Raw genomic sequence first — 12,910 nt, 5'->3', positions numbered from 1 at the left:
AACATGCCGCTAACTAGTAGCTGTTCCAAGCTAGAGCCTTTTGTTAGTATAAATATCAGGTGACAAAGTAACGTAGACCCACTGAAAAGGAACACTTTTGGGTGGGCAGATAAATCTCACTTCTGTTCACCTAGATAGGGGCCTGAATCAAGAATTAACGCTGCCAAAGACTTGAGTTTTGGAAAAGAAAAAGTTGTGCCTAACAGAACAGTTGGTGAGTGAGTTCAACGTTTGCGTGAGTTCTCTTGTAACTAATTCAAGGAACACACTTGCGTAATGTTATCAAAGCTAGACATATGACTTCGTTTGTAATTTCAATTCTTGGAAATGGGATGTTTTGTCTTTTGTATGTCCCTTTTTTTTTAAAAGAGACCTTGGCAACAAGATCTACGAACAGTTACTGATGGTCGTGAAAGTAACAAATAATTTAAGATGATTATAGTTATTATTTTTCATTTCTTTTTCAAAAAGCTTTCTCGTAAGTTGACCAGCACCAAGAAGCCGTAAAATTACAAACAACTCAAGTGTATTTGTAAATAATTTCTTTTTGTCAAGGTAAAAACATCTTCGTGTGAAACAGTTGTATAGTCAGTCGCTCTTGTAAATGTCACACCTTTGGTAGGCGCTTCTGCTCTTGTCCGGTGTTAGCTTCCGCACAGCGGATTACAATAACTCATTTGGCCCTCCACTTTATTGTTTCTTTTCCGCATAAAACGCTTTCAAATAGCGCACTAAAACTTTTTGGATAAAAAATTTCACCAATTTTCCCGCGACTTTATCATGGCATGAGCCCAGACTGCTTAGTAGAGAGTTGCGACATAACACGCATTTTTAACGCAGTTGACGATGGCCTGTTTCACACACAGATTGGAAAGTTTATACTGTAAACAATTATTAACATACTGGTTTTTTTCTTGTTTGCTGTGCCTTGCGCATCAGCACCTTATTGGGCGGGACCCAACCTGTCCCATTCTAGCCAAATTCCTGCTCGTACACTTATTTGATATGGCTATCTCAGATTAACTTTTAACTCATCCATAAAGAAAACTTTCCCTGTTTTTCAATGGACGCCATTCCTCTGTAATCTGCGGGAGGGTCATTCATTAATTAATCTGGCGTAAAACGTTCAAGAGAGGAATGCATCTTTGCGAAACTAAGCAGTCTTTGGAAATATTGTTGTTAGCTCCTATTGTTTCTTTGAAAATGCCGACACAGCCGGTAATCGCGTGTAGCATAGCGGGTAGCAAACGCAGCTTTTTTTTTTATCGGTCTTGTATGCGGAAATCTACCAAAAAATAAATAAATTTAAAATAAGGCGGAAGAATAATCCGTTCGAAAAAAGTTGTTGTGCTGTACCATTTGTAGGTTTTAATCTTCCGTATTATGGAATTAGCTATTTATTCGGGCTTTGTTCCAACACGTACTCCGCGCGGAACATCAATGCTGAGCTATTTTAAAGATAACAAATCTTTATTTGCCAAAGGCAGAAATTTCATATCTATCTGCAAAACGAAGCCATGCTTTTGTTAAATACTTGCTAAATAATACGATAAAGGAAGTTCTTAAACTTATCTCATTTATGACCTGCAGCTACCTCCTTGCCACAAAATTGATTGGTATTTCTACACCACTTAGTGATTTATTTCAATGCTGCTGTAGTCTTCGAAACGAAAATTATTCTGCTCTTTAATAAGGCAAGAGAAAGTCGACCTCTGTTAGCTACACGGTCCGGTCAGCTTAAAGGACGGGATTTCAAGTAATATTTTACCTATCCAAGTCTGTCATAGAAGTTTTCTCGAAGATCTTCTCCGCTAAGTCATAGGCAGTCCCCGAGGGCTGTAAGCATTTTCTTGGAAAGGCAAAGCCTTTCTCAAATTGTCCCATTTCCGGACAAAATAACTTGGCAGCTAGTCAATTGAAGTTCAGTGAGCTTTTGTTTTGAGAGCACGATCTCCTTTGTCTCCCAAGCAGTATAACGAAAATGTCAATCGAGGTGGAAGTTGTTACTGCAAGCGAGAATGGAAAAAGTAACAGTGGAAAACAAGGTTACAATTATTTCTTTTTGTCTACCTTCAATTGCATGGATTAGCAAAAGTTTAAGTTTCGTCTGATAATTACTTTGAAAAATTTACAGTGTAGTATTGAAATAAAATGAAATAGGGTTTCTTTGTTAAATTGGTTATACGAAGAAATAGTTCCTCAATATTCTACGAGCTGGGCACCTTATTACGGCATTAGATAACCTAATCGGACTAATTAAAAGTTATCACACTCAGAACTGAACGATCATCGAAACTTATTAACTCTTTTACCTGGAGTAAAAAACAATTGTAAAATCACGGAAAACAGAACAAAGCAATTACAAAAAAAACAAAAACAAAAAAAAAACAATGGCACAAAAAAACGTCCTGCTCAATAGCTTTCATTTCATTTGAATAGTCACAATCAATAGTTAGTTCTGTTGCAAATTTAAGTCAGTTTTCGGTTTCAATCTTCTACAGTCAAAGTCACAACTGTAAGACTGATGAATTCTATACCGTACCGTAATAAACACTGAGATTTTCATTCACAAACGCTAACCCTAGGACCAGAGTAAGTCACAACAATCCGAGTAATTTAACTGATTGTGTTCATTCACAGCTTTCATTTGATTGGCCACACATTAAGGTTTGATTCGCCAGTTGTGTTCAGGCAGCCATTTCTAAGAGTCAAACGCAATTGACGGCTCACTCTTGCAGAGAAAGCACAAGCTGGTGTTTTGAAATTCATGCCCCGTTTTAAAGATTGTGAATAGATAACGAGTAAAGTTGCATGTAAAGTTTTAGGAGGGTACAAGGAACTGAACTCTACCGTAATCTGTAAGTGTCGCCAAAAACTGTTAAGAGCGTAAGTTTGTACAAGACGCAAGACGCAAGACTTTTAAACGTAATTTTATGTTAGTACTTAGACTTATCAGTTTTATCTTTCCATGCCTTGATTTCCCCACTCAGCATGGCTGTTTGTAATGCTGGCCCAATCACGAACAACAATATTATTGCAATGATTTTTATGTTTTAGTGAGAGCCTTTTATAGCACTTGTTGATATTTTGTGGCCGGAATGACATCAAAAATAACGTCAAGATCTGTAGTTATTTATTCTGCCACCAGAGTCATGCATGAAATTTAAACTCTTATTTGCAATACTCCAGTCTATCTGGTAGATCAACGTTGTCAGTGTAGAAATGTCTTTTCAAGCAGGATTACTGAAGCGATAACTGAAAGATAGAGATCCAAAACACAAACAAGTTTTAGAAAACATCAATGCTGAAAAATACTGAATTGAATTAGCGCATGAAGGTACATAAAGCTCTGGGTTTCCAACAGTCAACACTTACTAAGCTCGCAGACTGTCGGAGAGAGTTTGACAGTCGTACGTAAACTGGTAAAATTTAACAAGTACGACGTGCGGGTCCTTTGATGTTATCGTGTTCAGCTGTGATACATTCAATTGTTTCTTTTTGTAACTTGTTGTTTCAGTTTCCCGGACCGCGAGAATCAAGAAAATGGCGCGAAATGGTGTGGCGTTCACCACTCACTTTCCCGCCAACCAGGCAGCCCTCCAAAACACTTCACACACTGGCAGACATTTCAAATTCACTTATGACGACTTGTACAACTGTTTGTATCGACACAATGAGCCACAACTCATCGACATCGAGGCATTTAAAGCACAAAGAAAACCAAGCCAATCCGACGGGGAAAGGCCTAAAGAAGTTACAAGTAAGTGAAAAAAAGAACTTCTTTTATAAATGTTGCGTGCCAAGCAATGTACTTTATTATCCAGAATTAATTTTGCTTCGAGCACAAAGGTCAAATTTGTGTCGTATTAATCTTATTGTTACTATCAATTCTTCAATCAAAATGCCTTTTTCAAGTTGAAACCTTTTTTATAATTCTTCCAAAGCTACTGAAAGACTAAAAACGCCAATAAACAAAAGAAATCGACTGTGTTCCGCAGAGAAGAAGGGGCATTCAATTTTGCCGCAAAAACAATAAAATTGTTTGTTTTCTGAAACCATTTTTCCGGTTCTTTCGTAAAGGGAAGTGAATCTTGTGTATTTATTAGCCGTTAAGGAAGACCTCCTGATGCCGCTTGTTGTGATTAGGAAAAGACTGCGTTATATTGAACAACAGAAACTAGGCTATAGACGAAGAAGAAAAGCATTTGGTATTAAGTAGTCATTGTTTTGATGATAAAAATAGGATAGATTAATCTCCTACCGGCAGACATACACACAGATAAAAGCATTTTTGTGCAAGGCCCAAGACAACAGCATCGCATCAGAAGAAGGCGTTATTAATCACTTCCTGCTTCAAAGACAGATGCGTAACTGAGAAAGGAAGAGAAAAACCACAGGTTTTACTGTGCTCCAGTGCTATCAAAACTTCGAATTACAAATGTTCAGGATTTTGGACTGCTTACTTCTCGATTCTTCTCCCGCCCACCCATTAGACAAGATAAAACAGCATTGCTGCATCGCCTGATGAAAGGTCACGAATATTTCCGGCAAGCGGAACTTCGGCGAATTTGTTTTGCCATCATTGAAAATCCCCACGACGCGAGATTTCGAGGGAGGAGCTTACAGACACAGATGACAGAACGCTTTGTTAAAATTTTTGAGATTTTTTGATTACGTGTTTCGATAATAACTTCCCTTATCTGATTTAAAGAGCATATCTCTGTTAACGCCGGTCCCTTTGATGTTCCAGTATTTTGATTTTGCAGACTTCGACCTTTTTAATGAGCAATATAACTCTTTGGTAAACGACGGAGGGCGGGAGGGAGGGGTAACTATTCCGGTAGAGATTTTAGTCTCGTTCTCAAAATCCTTTCCAAACTGCAGGCGAAAATATATTATTTTCCACAGCATATCAGACCTGAGCTAAAAAAACAATATGTACACATTTTCAGGGACGATTTTTACTATCACTTGCTCGTTTCTCTAAGCTTTGGCTTTCTCACTCATCTTTCTCCCTTATATTTAAACACCAGCTATAATATCAAGAAAAAAAATCTATAAGCCTTTGTCGTACAATGAAAACGGCTCATGATCACAAAACGACAACTCTGGTACCCTTTTATAACTTTACTGATATAGGGGATTACCGCCTCCTCCCCGGACGCAAGCATCAAACAAGCCCACCCATAACCAAGTCAATGATCACTCACAAGTTAGATTTAAACACAAATATGAACAGCCCAAATGACGATTGGTATTTACTAGTGAAAAATGTTTGACAAGCTGTTTGAAAAAACTCACGATCTTGTGTGCTTGGCTCTTGCGATCCGAGACTGTAAGTTTAGGACTGACAAGGGACGCTAAGTCAATACCGAAATAGAGGAGGTATAAGTTAATTCACAAACAATGTTTATACCACACCCATTGTCTGCGGTGGAGGACCTCAGTAAAACTTCAGTCTCTGAACCGAAGCCAGTGTCAATTTGGAGGATCCCGTTACAGAACGGAAAGAGAGGTCAGGTTTATTTTTGGCGGGAGCAAAGGTGAAATTCTTTCTGGCAGTTTTGCGGATGATCTCGTTAATATTTATAACGTTTTAATCGGCCAGAAAAGCAACTCGTACTGTTCAGACATTTAAACTGTAAACACGTGCTGTCTCGCAAAGAGCAGAAGCGGAAAAGAGTATCACATTTTTGTGTCTGAATGCATGTCTCCGAACCCAGTTGCTAAACAACACAGGCGAGACTTTCTAAAGAGAAAATAGACTTAAAATATCAGACAGACTTCAAACTTATTTCCTTAAAGTTAGTTTAAATGACATTATTATTCAACTATTACGTCATTTGACTAGACAAGAGTAAGACGGTATTAAACCGTAGTGTTATTATTGCACTATAGTGCCCAATTTGGAGCTAACAGCAAGAAAAAAAATTCGAGGGAATGATATATCATGTATTCAATGTCGAGCACGTAGGCTCCCGGACATTTGATTTCACTCATTTCTCATGTTTTTACTGAACTCGGAAGAACCCTACGAATCTCGTAAAATGTCTCTATTATTCTTCTTCTAAGCCGGTGGATGAAATAATGAAAAACCCAGTTAGGGATCTTCGATTTTATATTATGTATTGGTGGGGGGGGGGGGGGGGGTGGAGGGGGCATGGTGGGGAATCCACTAGTGCTCAAGGGAGGGAGGGGACGCAAAAATGTTTCTGCTCTTTGAGCCTTACATTTTGACCCCTTTAGGGACCCCCTCCGGTGGCTATGAAATCCTTGGGACTATTTTAAAGAGGGTATTTCTTTTGAAAGCGATGAATTGAAAATGTTGTCCCGATTCGCCGCTTGTCCTTCTGTTTTTAGAGTTTATCTAATTGTTGTTTTTCGATTTTATCTTTTAGAATGCGAAGCGTGCCGATCAAAACAAGGCGAGTGCCCAGTGCACAAAATTCCAAACTCTAACAGAAAACTGCTTATTCCGGGACAGAAACAACCGGTCAAATTCAGTTACGCCATAGCCTCGTTTCCAGAAGAAGTACAACTGTGTGTGTCGAGTATCCCTGGGGCGGGCTGCGGAGTCTGCGCAAAACAACACATTCCTGTAGGCACGTGGATTGGTCCTTACGAAGGCAAACACGTCAAATGCGATGACGTCAAACCTAATACAGACACGTCATACATGTGGGAGGTATTATACTGTTTTTATCGTTTGCAAAGGTGTGCATATAACTGACAAATGAACTGGAATTGACTGACAACTTACAAAACGCGCAGGCTATCTATATATATATATATTTTAAATCATTTCTCAGCCTAAACATCGTTACACACAGCGTTTGACCTCGAAGTTCGTCAAAAATACTCCGCTACGCGTCGCATTTTCAACTCTCTTCTTGGTGTTTGGAAATGTGGTCAAACACGGTCTTTTGTGTTTGATATATTACTTAGCGATTTCCCAGCTATCAGTCAAAATCCAGATCGTGAACTCCTCGTACAATTGTAAGAAAAAACCGCGAGAAAGTAATTTCTGTTTCTTAGTAGAGATGTTAAACAAATCTGGTGGACCAGAAACAATGGGATACGAACAAAAATGACACCATCCGGCAGCTGTTCTTATAGCTGAGACCATTTTGACGATGACCTTGTGAGGTCATTCAAGTAATATAAGAAAAACAATACACCGTGCTTAACCGCGTTTGAAAACGCCGGGAAGAGAGTTTAATTAAATATAGGCTGCGCAGCGGAGTATTTATGACGAACTTCCAGGACTTAGAGGTCTTTGAAAATTGAAACTCTGTCTTGAGTGTGCTAAGTCTTGTCAATCTAAAGTGAAAGTGATAAGTCATGTAAATCTATGCTAAATAAGATCAGTTATTTCATCAACGTTATGGCTTCCTTGGATGGATTATCAATAAGTTTGAGAATTCTAAAACTTACAAGTTACTTTTATTATCATTTAATGCCATTTCCGAGAAATAAAAAGCCGTCGAAAATGACGTTCAAATTTCCCAATTGATGGTTTTCTTTATTCTCTTCAGCTATTTAAGGAATAGAAAACATATATCGTGTTTCTATCGAGTTTTAGTAGAATTCTACTAGTATACTAATGCAAATGATGTAATCTGATTGGCTGAGTCATTTGACACTATCAGCCATTAGTGTGCAAGGGCTGGAGGTCTGCTAGGAAATTGACGTTTTTTTCGTTTTTCCAAAGTTTTGGTGGAAAATTTTGATGTAAATGGATCATTAAATTCCTGAGGAGTCTAAGCGAAGGACATTTACGGTTTCTTGACTTTTAAAAAAGTTGAAATTATTAAAAAAAACTGATGCGCGCGCACACACAACTTCAATTTTAAATGACAATTCAATCCGAGCGATCTTTCTAGGCGCAAAGTTTAATATTACGTCAAGAAAGAATTCGAAACCGTCATTTTAAGTAAAGTTTAGTAAGAATTCTACTAAAACAATTAGATTATTCGCTCTCGATTTGTACAAGGTGATAGTTGATTCGGCCTTCGGCCTCATCAACTATCACCTCATAGAAATCTCGAGCTCACAATCTAATTCTTAAATACAAACACGATTTTTTACCAATCAGCGCGCGTATTTTCTTAAGGCTGTTTTCTAATGCTTGTTAATGTATTGTGACAGCAAGGAGTAATTGGAAGTCTATCATCTTTGGGTATTACAGGACAATAGCTCAAACTTACTCAGTGTTCAGTCATCCTAAAGTAATTTATTTGCCGTTATCGCAAATTGTAGATTTATCAAGACGGAAAACTGTCCCATTACCTGGACGCCAGCGACGAAAACACATCAAGTTGGATGCGATTCATCCGATGTGCTCGATACAGGGAAGAACAGAATCTCTTTTCCTTCCAGTACTGTGGAAATATCTACTACCGGGCTTTTAGAGAGATTTCCGTGGGAGCGGAACTTCTCGTATGGTATGACGAAAAATATCCCCAGGATATGGGAATACCACTGGAGGTGCAAGATATGGCGCTTGTGGACCCCAACGGTATGTCATTACGGTGACGAAGCAACTTAGTGTAGGTAATCAAAAAGTGTTGTTTTCAAAGGTTATAGAATCTTTATCTCGTGTGCAAAGCATTGTCGAGTTGCGGTCTTACATATACGTTGGGAATTCTATTTACTCTCAGAGTGCCTTTCTCTAACAACTAGGAGTAAAAAAGCAGACATCTTCTTTGGTGAAAGTTAACATAACACTGGTGGTGGGGTAGGTCGATCGGAGGACACTGAAGTAGACCACCCTACCCGTAGAATTATAGAAACAGGAATTAAGCGCCACAAACGTCGGGCTCTGCTAAGAATACCTTCAGAGAAGTGTGCCAGAGTGTGTACTCAAGAAGATCCTCCTGAGTTTGCTGAAATTTCTTTGAGTAGTTTTTCTGGATAAAACGAAAAAATGTGGTTCCACTGTTTTGTTTATTGATACTCGGCACGGTATGAAGTTAGTTTCGTGTGCCAAATTGGTCTCTGAGATGTGAAATGAAAATATTGAAACTAAAATTGCGATGTTGTAGAATTGACAGTTCTGCTTATCAAGAGTTTCACGTCTGCCATTGGTGAATTTATTGATTTTCCACTTATCCCCTCAAAAATGCCCATGAACCTTGTTAATCGCAATCTTTTTAACTGTTGTTAGACGATTACACCTTCAGCGTGTTGGGAAGCCTAACAAATCCTTTTTCTATTTATCTAGGCACAAGACTCCTGCAAGAGGTTTTAGCAGCCCAAGGTCAAACACAGCTTACAGACCGACCAATCAACTCTTCGCAATATCCTGCGCCGGTTTCAAGTCAGCCAGCGGTCACCTCAAACACTCCAACCAAAACTTCTCCTCGAAAATCACCTCTTCCCGTATCACGTGATAACGTAAACGTAAAAGAAAAACCCTCACCTACCTCATCTAATGACACTCGTGTTTCTTGGCACCACAAGGTCCCTATTCCCATTACCTCTCACAGCACCATTCCCACAGGGGAAACTTTCACTCAGGCCGAGCGGACCCGGGATGTGGTGCCTGTCGTTTTAAAAGAAGAGCGGGTCGTGATCGAAGATTGTGATGACGATAGAAGGTTCAATCTGGCGGACGGCTCAGAGCTGAGCCTTATGAAATGCGGTCAGTGTAATCAGTCATTCGCCCAGAAAAACATGCTCCAAGTGCACGTCTGCCCGCGCATGCCCAAGAGACCATACACGTGTAACTATTGCTCGGAGTCTTTCTCCCAACCAAATGAAGTGCGCACGCATGTCGTCACTCACGCTAACGATAAACCATTTAAGTGCGGTTACTGCTCGCGCACATTTGCAGGCGCAACCACGCTAAACAATCACATTCGTACTCACACGGGTGAACGACCATTTCTCTGTGAGAAATGCGGCAAATCTTTTACACAAGCATCACAGCTCAGCAAACATCAACGAATTCCACATGAGTGCACGTTCTAGATCTTTACATTAAAATTAAGGCCACGTTTATTTAGTATTTCAATAAAACGGTACAAGCTAGATCTTAATTATTGGTCACTGTGACATTCTTAAAAAAAAAAATGCCATTAAACCTGGTAGTTCTCGAGTAGCGAAACTTTTTTGTAATTGTAAATAAATAAACTAGATTTTATACTTTCAGCAAATTAGCTATGGCAATGTTGACGTGACTAACGCACTGAATTCAAGTTGCCTGTATGTTAAAATAATAGAGCCAAAATTTGCTGTGCGTTTTAACAGATATTTGTGAAATAATTCTTGTTCTGTCAGCTAGTTCTCTTGTCAGCGAGCAATAGCGCATTCTTAATTTTGACGAGTGGTCAATTTCCGACCAGAAAACATTTTTATCAGATGACACGGACAAAGCTCCTTGTAAGATTGTCTTTGTAAGGAATTGTAACAAATAGTTAATAACCTAACAATTAAATGGAGGAAGGATTAACATGTGTTTACTTTGTCTGATAATTTGCTGACCAGCGGGTAGGTTATATTTGTGGAAGTTTAGAGTGTCCTTCATGTTCACGTCTCCTTAAGCATGGCACCCTACAGAAGTAACATGCTTTCCCCCAGATAAGCCCCTAGATAAAAGGTCCCTTGCAGTTAGGCTATCACGTGACCTACTTTTCATAAAATTATGGGCTATAACTGAAAGAGTGTATTCTCGTTATTGTACTGGAACTACAATGGAGGACACATGTCCTTGGGACAGTTCCAGGAATCCTTTCAAATTGGTGCGTTTTATCCTCCCCATCATTATTATGACCCTGGACCCATATTAACCCCCCCCCCCCTCCCCCAGGAAATGTTGGAAAGCTCTTAGCGAACATTGACACTCATTTTGCTTGGCTAATGCCTGTGCAACGTTCCCAGTTCAACATTGTTTGGGGGGGGGGGGGGGGGGAAGGGGGAGGGGGAATTGGAGTGAGGTTTGCGCGTATCGCGTTCACTGTCCCACCACTTTCAACTGAGGTTAATGTAGGGAATCTTTTCAAATGGAAATGAAATTTCTCTCTTTTTAATGATATTCCCCCGCTGCACAAGCCTCCACTGCAAACTAGTTCCAGTCCAATTTTGAGAATAGAGCTTACAATGTTCATAAAAAAATCTCCAAATTACACACAATCTTGGCGACGTACTTCTACAGTTTTATTGCTATTGCAATGTTTTAATTGTTTTAATTTTACATTGATTTTTCCAGTGAAGTTTTAGATGCAAAGTAGTCTTCGGATATGTCACGTGTCATAAGTACAAATTTTTTTTCCCGCCAGCGGCTTGTTGTCATGTCAACTCCGCTCCTACAAGCCTAAGAATTTGATTGGTCAAACATTTGATTGGTCAAACATTCTTAAAGAAAAGTCCTGGAGTGACAGGTGAGGTACGCATCGCTGTGTAAGAAAGACATGGAATTTATTTCCTATTCTTTCTGCACAGTAATTAAAATTAAGCTCGTCGCTTGAATTTCCAGACTGTGTTACTTGCCATGTCAGCTACATACACTGCACCATCTTGATCTGAAGCGATGTCATGAGGTTGACCGAAACCCTACAAAAGAGTTTGAAGAAATTAAAACAAACAAAAGAAAGAAATGTGATCTAAAACCCCGGTCTCAGTGATTTCAGTCGCCCTTATGCGGTTTTGAGGTATTTCTTTCATTATAACTAACAAGGTCCGGGTCCATAGTGTTGCAATACGTTTACAATCAAAACAAGATTCAGGCGTTTAACTCCTGCACCAACTCCATTGAGCAAATCATCAATCATTTAAATAGAAAACAAAAAATGTTACCCATGAAACTCATACAAAGTTGTGTTCGCAAAGATCTTACCAGGCGTGACTTCCAGCGTTGTATCTCAGTACTGTCGTTTAACCTGAACGTGAAACCCAGCGCCTCAGAGGAAAAAGGACCGTTTACAACATGAAGTACTTCACCTTGAGAAAATAAATACACTACATTATTTAATGAATAGTCGAGCACATAAAAAAGGCGAGAAAAATTGTATAATCACCTTGTTCAGGGTGGTAGTGCACATCAAATACTCGATCCCCAAACTCTTTGATTTCACGGACAAAAGACCCGTTGACAGAATCAAACACCAACACTCGACTGTTTTCTCTGTCAGCGACAAAAAGATGTCTGTTCTGCTCGTCAAGAGACAGGCTGTGAGGTAGCTGGAAAAAATCTGGATCTGGAAAGAGGAAGGGAAAAGATCCGTTTTGCTTCTCTTTCATCGGCAGCAATATAAGATTACGGTTTTCAGATATGAAAGGAAACAAGGAAAACCAATGAAAACTATTTGGTTCTGAGGTTACATGAGTTTGTCCATAGTATAAAACACCTTATTTGATTCTCAAGCGAACAGGATTTAAAAAATAGGAAAAGAGTAGACAAACGAAAGATGTAAAACATCGCAGAAAAGGAACACTTTAAGATCGATTTTCAGGCTCACAATAAAATAATAACTGTCTAATTGGCAATAGTAACTATTTCGCTGCAGGGATCTGGAAAAGCATTGACGAATAAATATCAACATCGCAAGGCTGATTTATCGAGTATTAACTTACCGCGTCCTTCTAACGTTTTGTTAGTAATCGTCAAAAGCACTTTTTTGCCCTCTGGTGAAAACTTTATAACTCGACTGTTGCAATATCTGGAGAAAGAAGAAAAAGCCACAACTTATAAAGGATTAAAAGTGATAGGAACATCTGCTCTAAGTCATCTTTAAAGTTGGCTCATTATGGCTCAAAAGGAAAACAAAAGATATATTTTAATTAAGACCTTTTACACCGAAATGAATTAGAGGCTGTGAACTGAAGATGAATTGCTATATAGCTATTCCCCAACGGTACGCGCTCTTATTTTTTACTCTGAGGTCAGATGACAGTTAACAATAAAACTGTT

The 12,910-nt window shown here is 39.0% G+C and overlaps 2 protein-coding genes across 9 annotated transcripts in view; one reads left to right on the top strand and one right to left on the bottom strand.

Moving 5' to 3' along the window:
• Window positions 1-4: 4 nt before the first annotated feature.
• On the top strand, window positions 5-10,453 carry LOC110063137 (putative histone-lysine N-methyltransferase PRDM6). 4 transcript variants are annotated; one of them, XM_020770086.2, is made up of 5 exons: window positions 5-214; window positions 3,518-3,760; window positions 6,399-6,685; window positions 8,260-8,518; window positions 9,224-10,453. In XM_020770086.2, the coding sequence occupies exons 2-5, from the start codon at window positions 3,544-3,546 to the stop codon at window positions 9,970-9,972; spliced, it is 1,512 nt and encodes a 503-aa protein (XP_020625745.1). In that variant the 5' UTR covers window positions 5-214; window positions 3,518-3,543; the 3' UTR covers window positions 9,973-10,453. The 4 variants fall into 4 exon arrangements, with proteins under 4 accessions (XP_020625745.1, XP_020625743.1, XP_020625746.1 ...); XM_020770084.2 differs by lacking the exon at window positions 5-214 and adding an exon at window positions 1,653-2,045; XM_020770087.2 differs by lacking the exon at window positions 5-214 and adding an exon at window positions 2,493-3,337.
• A 682-nt stretch (window positions 10,454-11,135) lies between these two features.
• The window catches only part of LOC110063157 (peptidyl-glycine alpha-amidating monooxygenase A-like), a 41,414-nt gene continuing 39,639 nt past the window's right edge, over window positions 11,136-12,910 (bottom strand). For all 5 annotated transcript variants that reach the window (XM_089295909.1, XM_089295913.1, XM_089295910.1 and 2 more), the window contains 4 exons: window positions 12,574-12,659; window positions 12,018-12,197; window positions 11,837-11,940; window positions 11,136-11,553 (listed from right to left, as the gene is read on the bottom strand). In XM_089295909.1, coding sequence (XP_089152035.1) covers window positions 11,452-11,553; window positions 11,837-11,940; window positions 12,018-12,197; window positions 12,574-12,659 — 472 coding nt within the window. In that variant the 3' untranslated portion in view covers window positions 11,136-11,451. The remainder of the gene's footprint in view (window positions 11,554-11,836; window positions 11,941-12,017; window positions 12,198-12,573; window positions 12,660-12,910) is intronic.

This window comes from Orbicella faveolata, unplaced genomic scaffold (assembly GCF_042242905.1).
Source record: "Orbicella faveolata isolate gen_17 unplaced genomic scaffold, um_ofav_v1 contig_26, whole genome shotgun sequence".
Classification (NCBI taxonomy): Eukaryota; Metazoa; Cnidaria; class Anthozoa; order Scleractinia; family Merulinidae; genus Orbicella; species Orbicella faveolata.
This window is presented reverse-complemented; position numbering and strand designations above follow the sequence as displayed.

Coding starts and splice junctions, on each gene's coding strand:
- LOC110063137 (XM_020770084.2), top strand. CDS start 1,982: ATGTCAATCGAGGTGGAAGTTGTTACTGCAAGCGAGAATGGAAAAAGT. Junction 2,046..3,517: donor AAGTAACAGTGGAAAACAAG/GTTACAATTATT, acceptor TTGTTGTTTCAG/TTTCCCGGACCGCGAGAATC. Junction 8,519..9,223: donor GGCGCTTGTGGACCCCAACG/GTATGTCATTAC, acceptor CTATTTATCTAG/GCACAAGACTCCTGCAAGAG.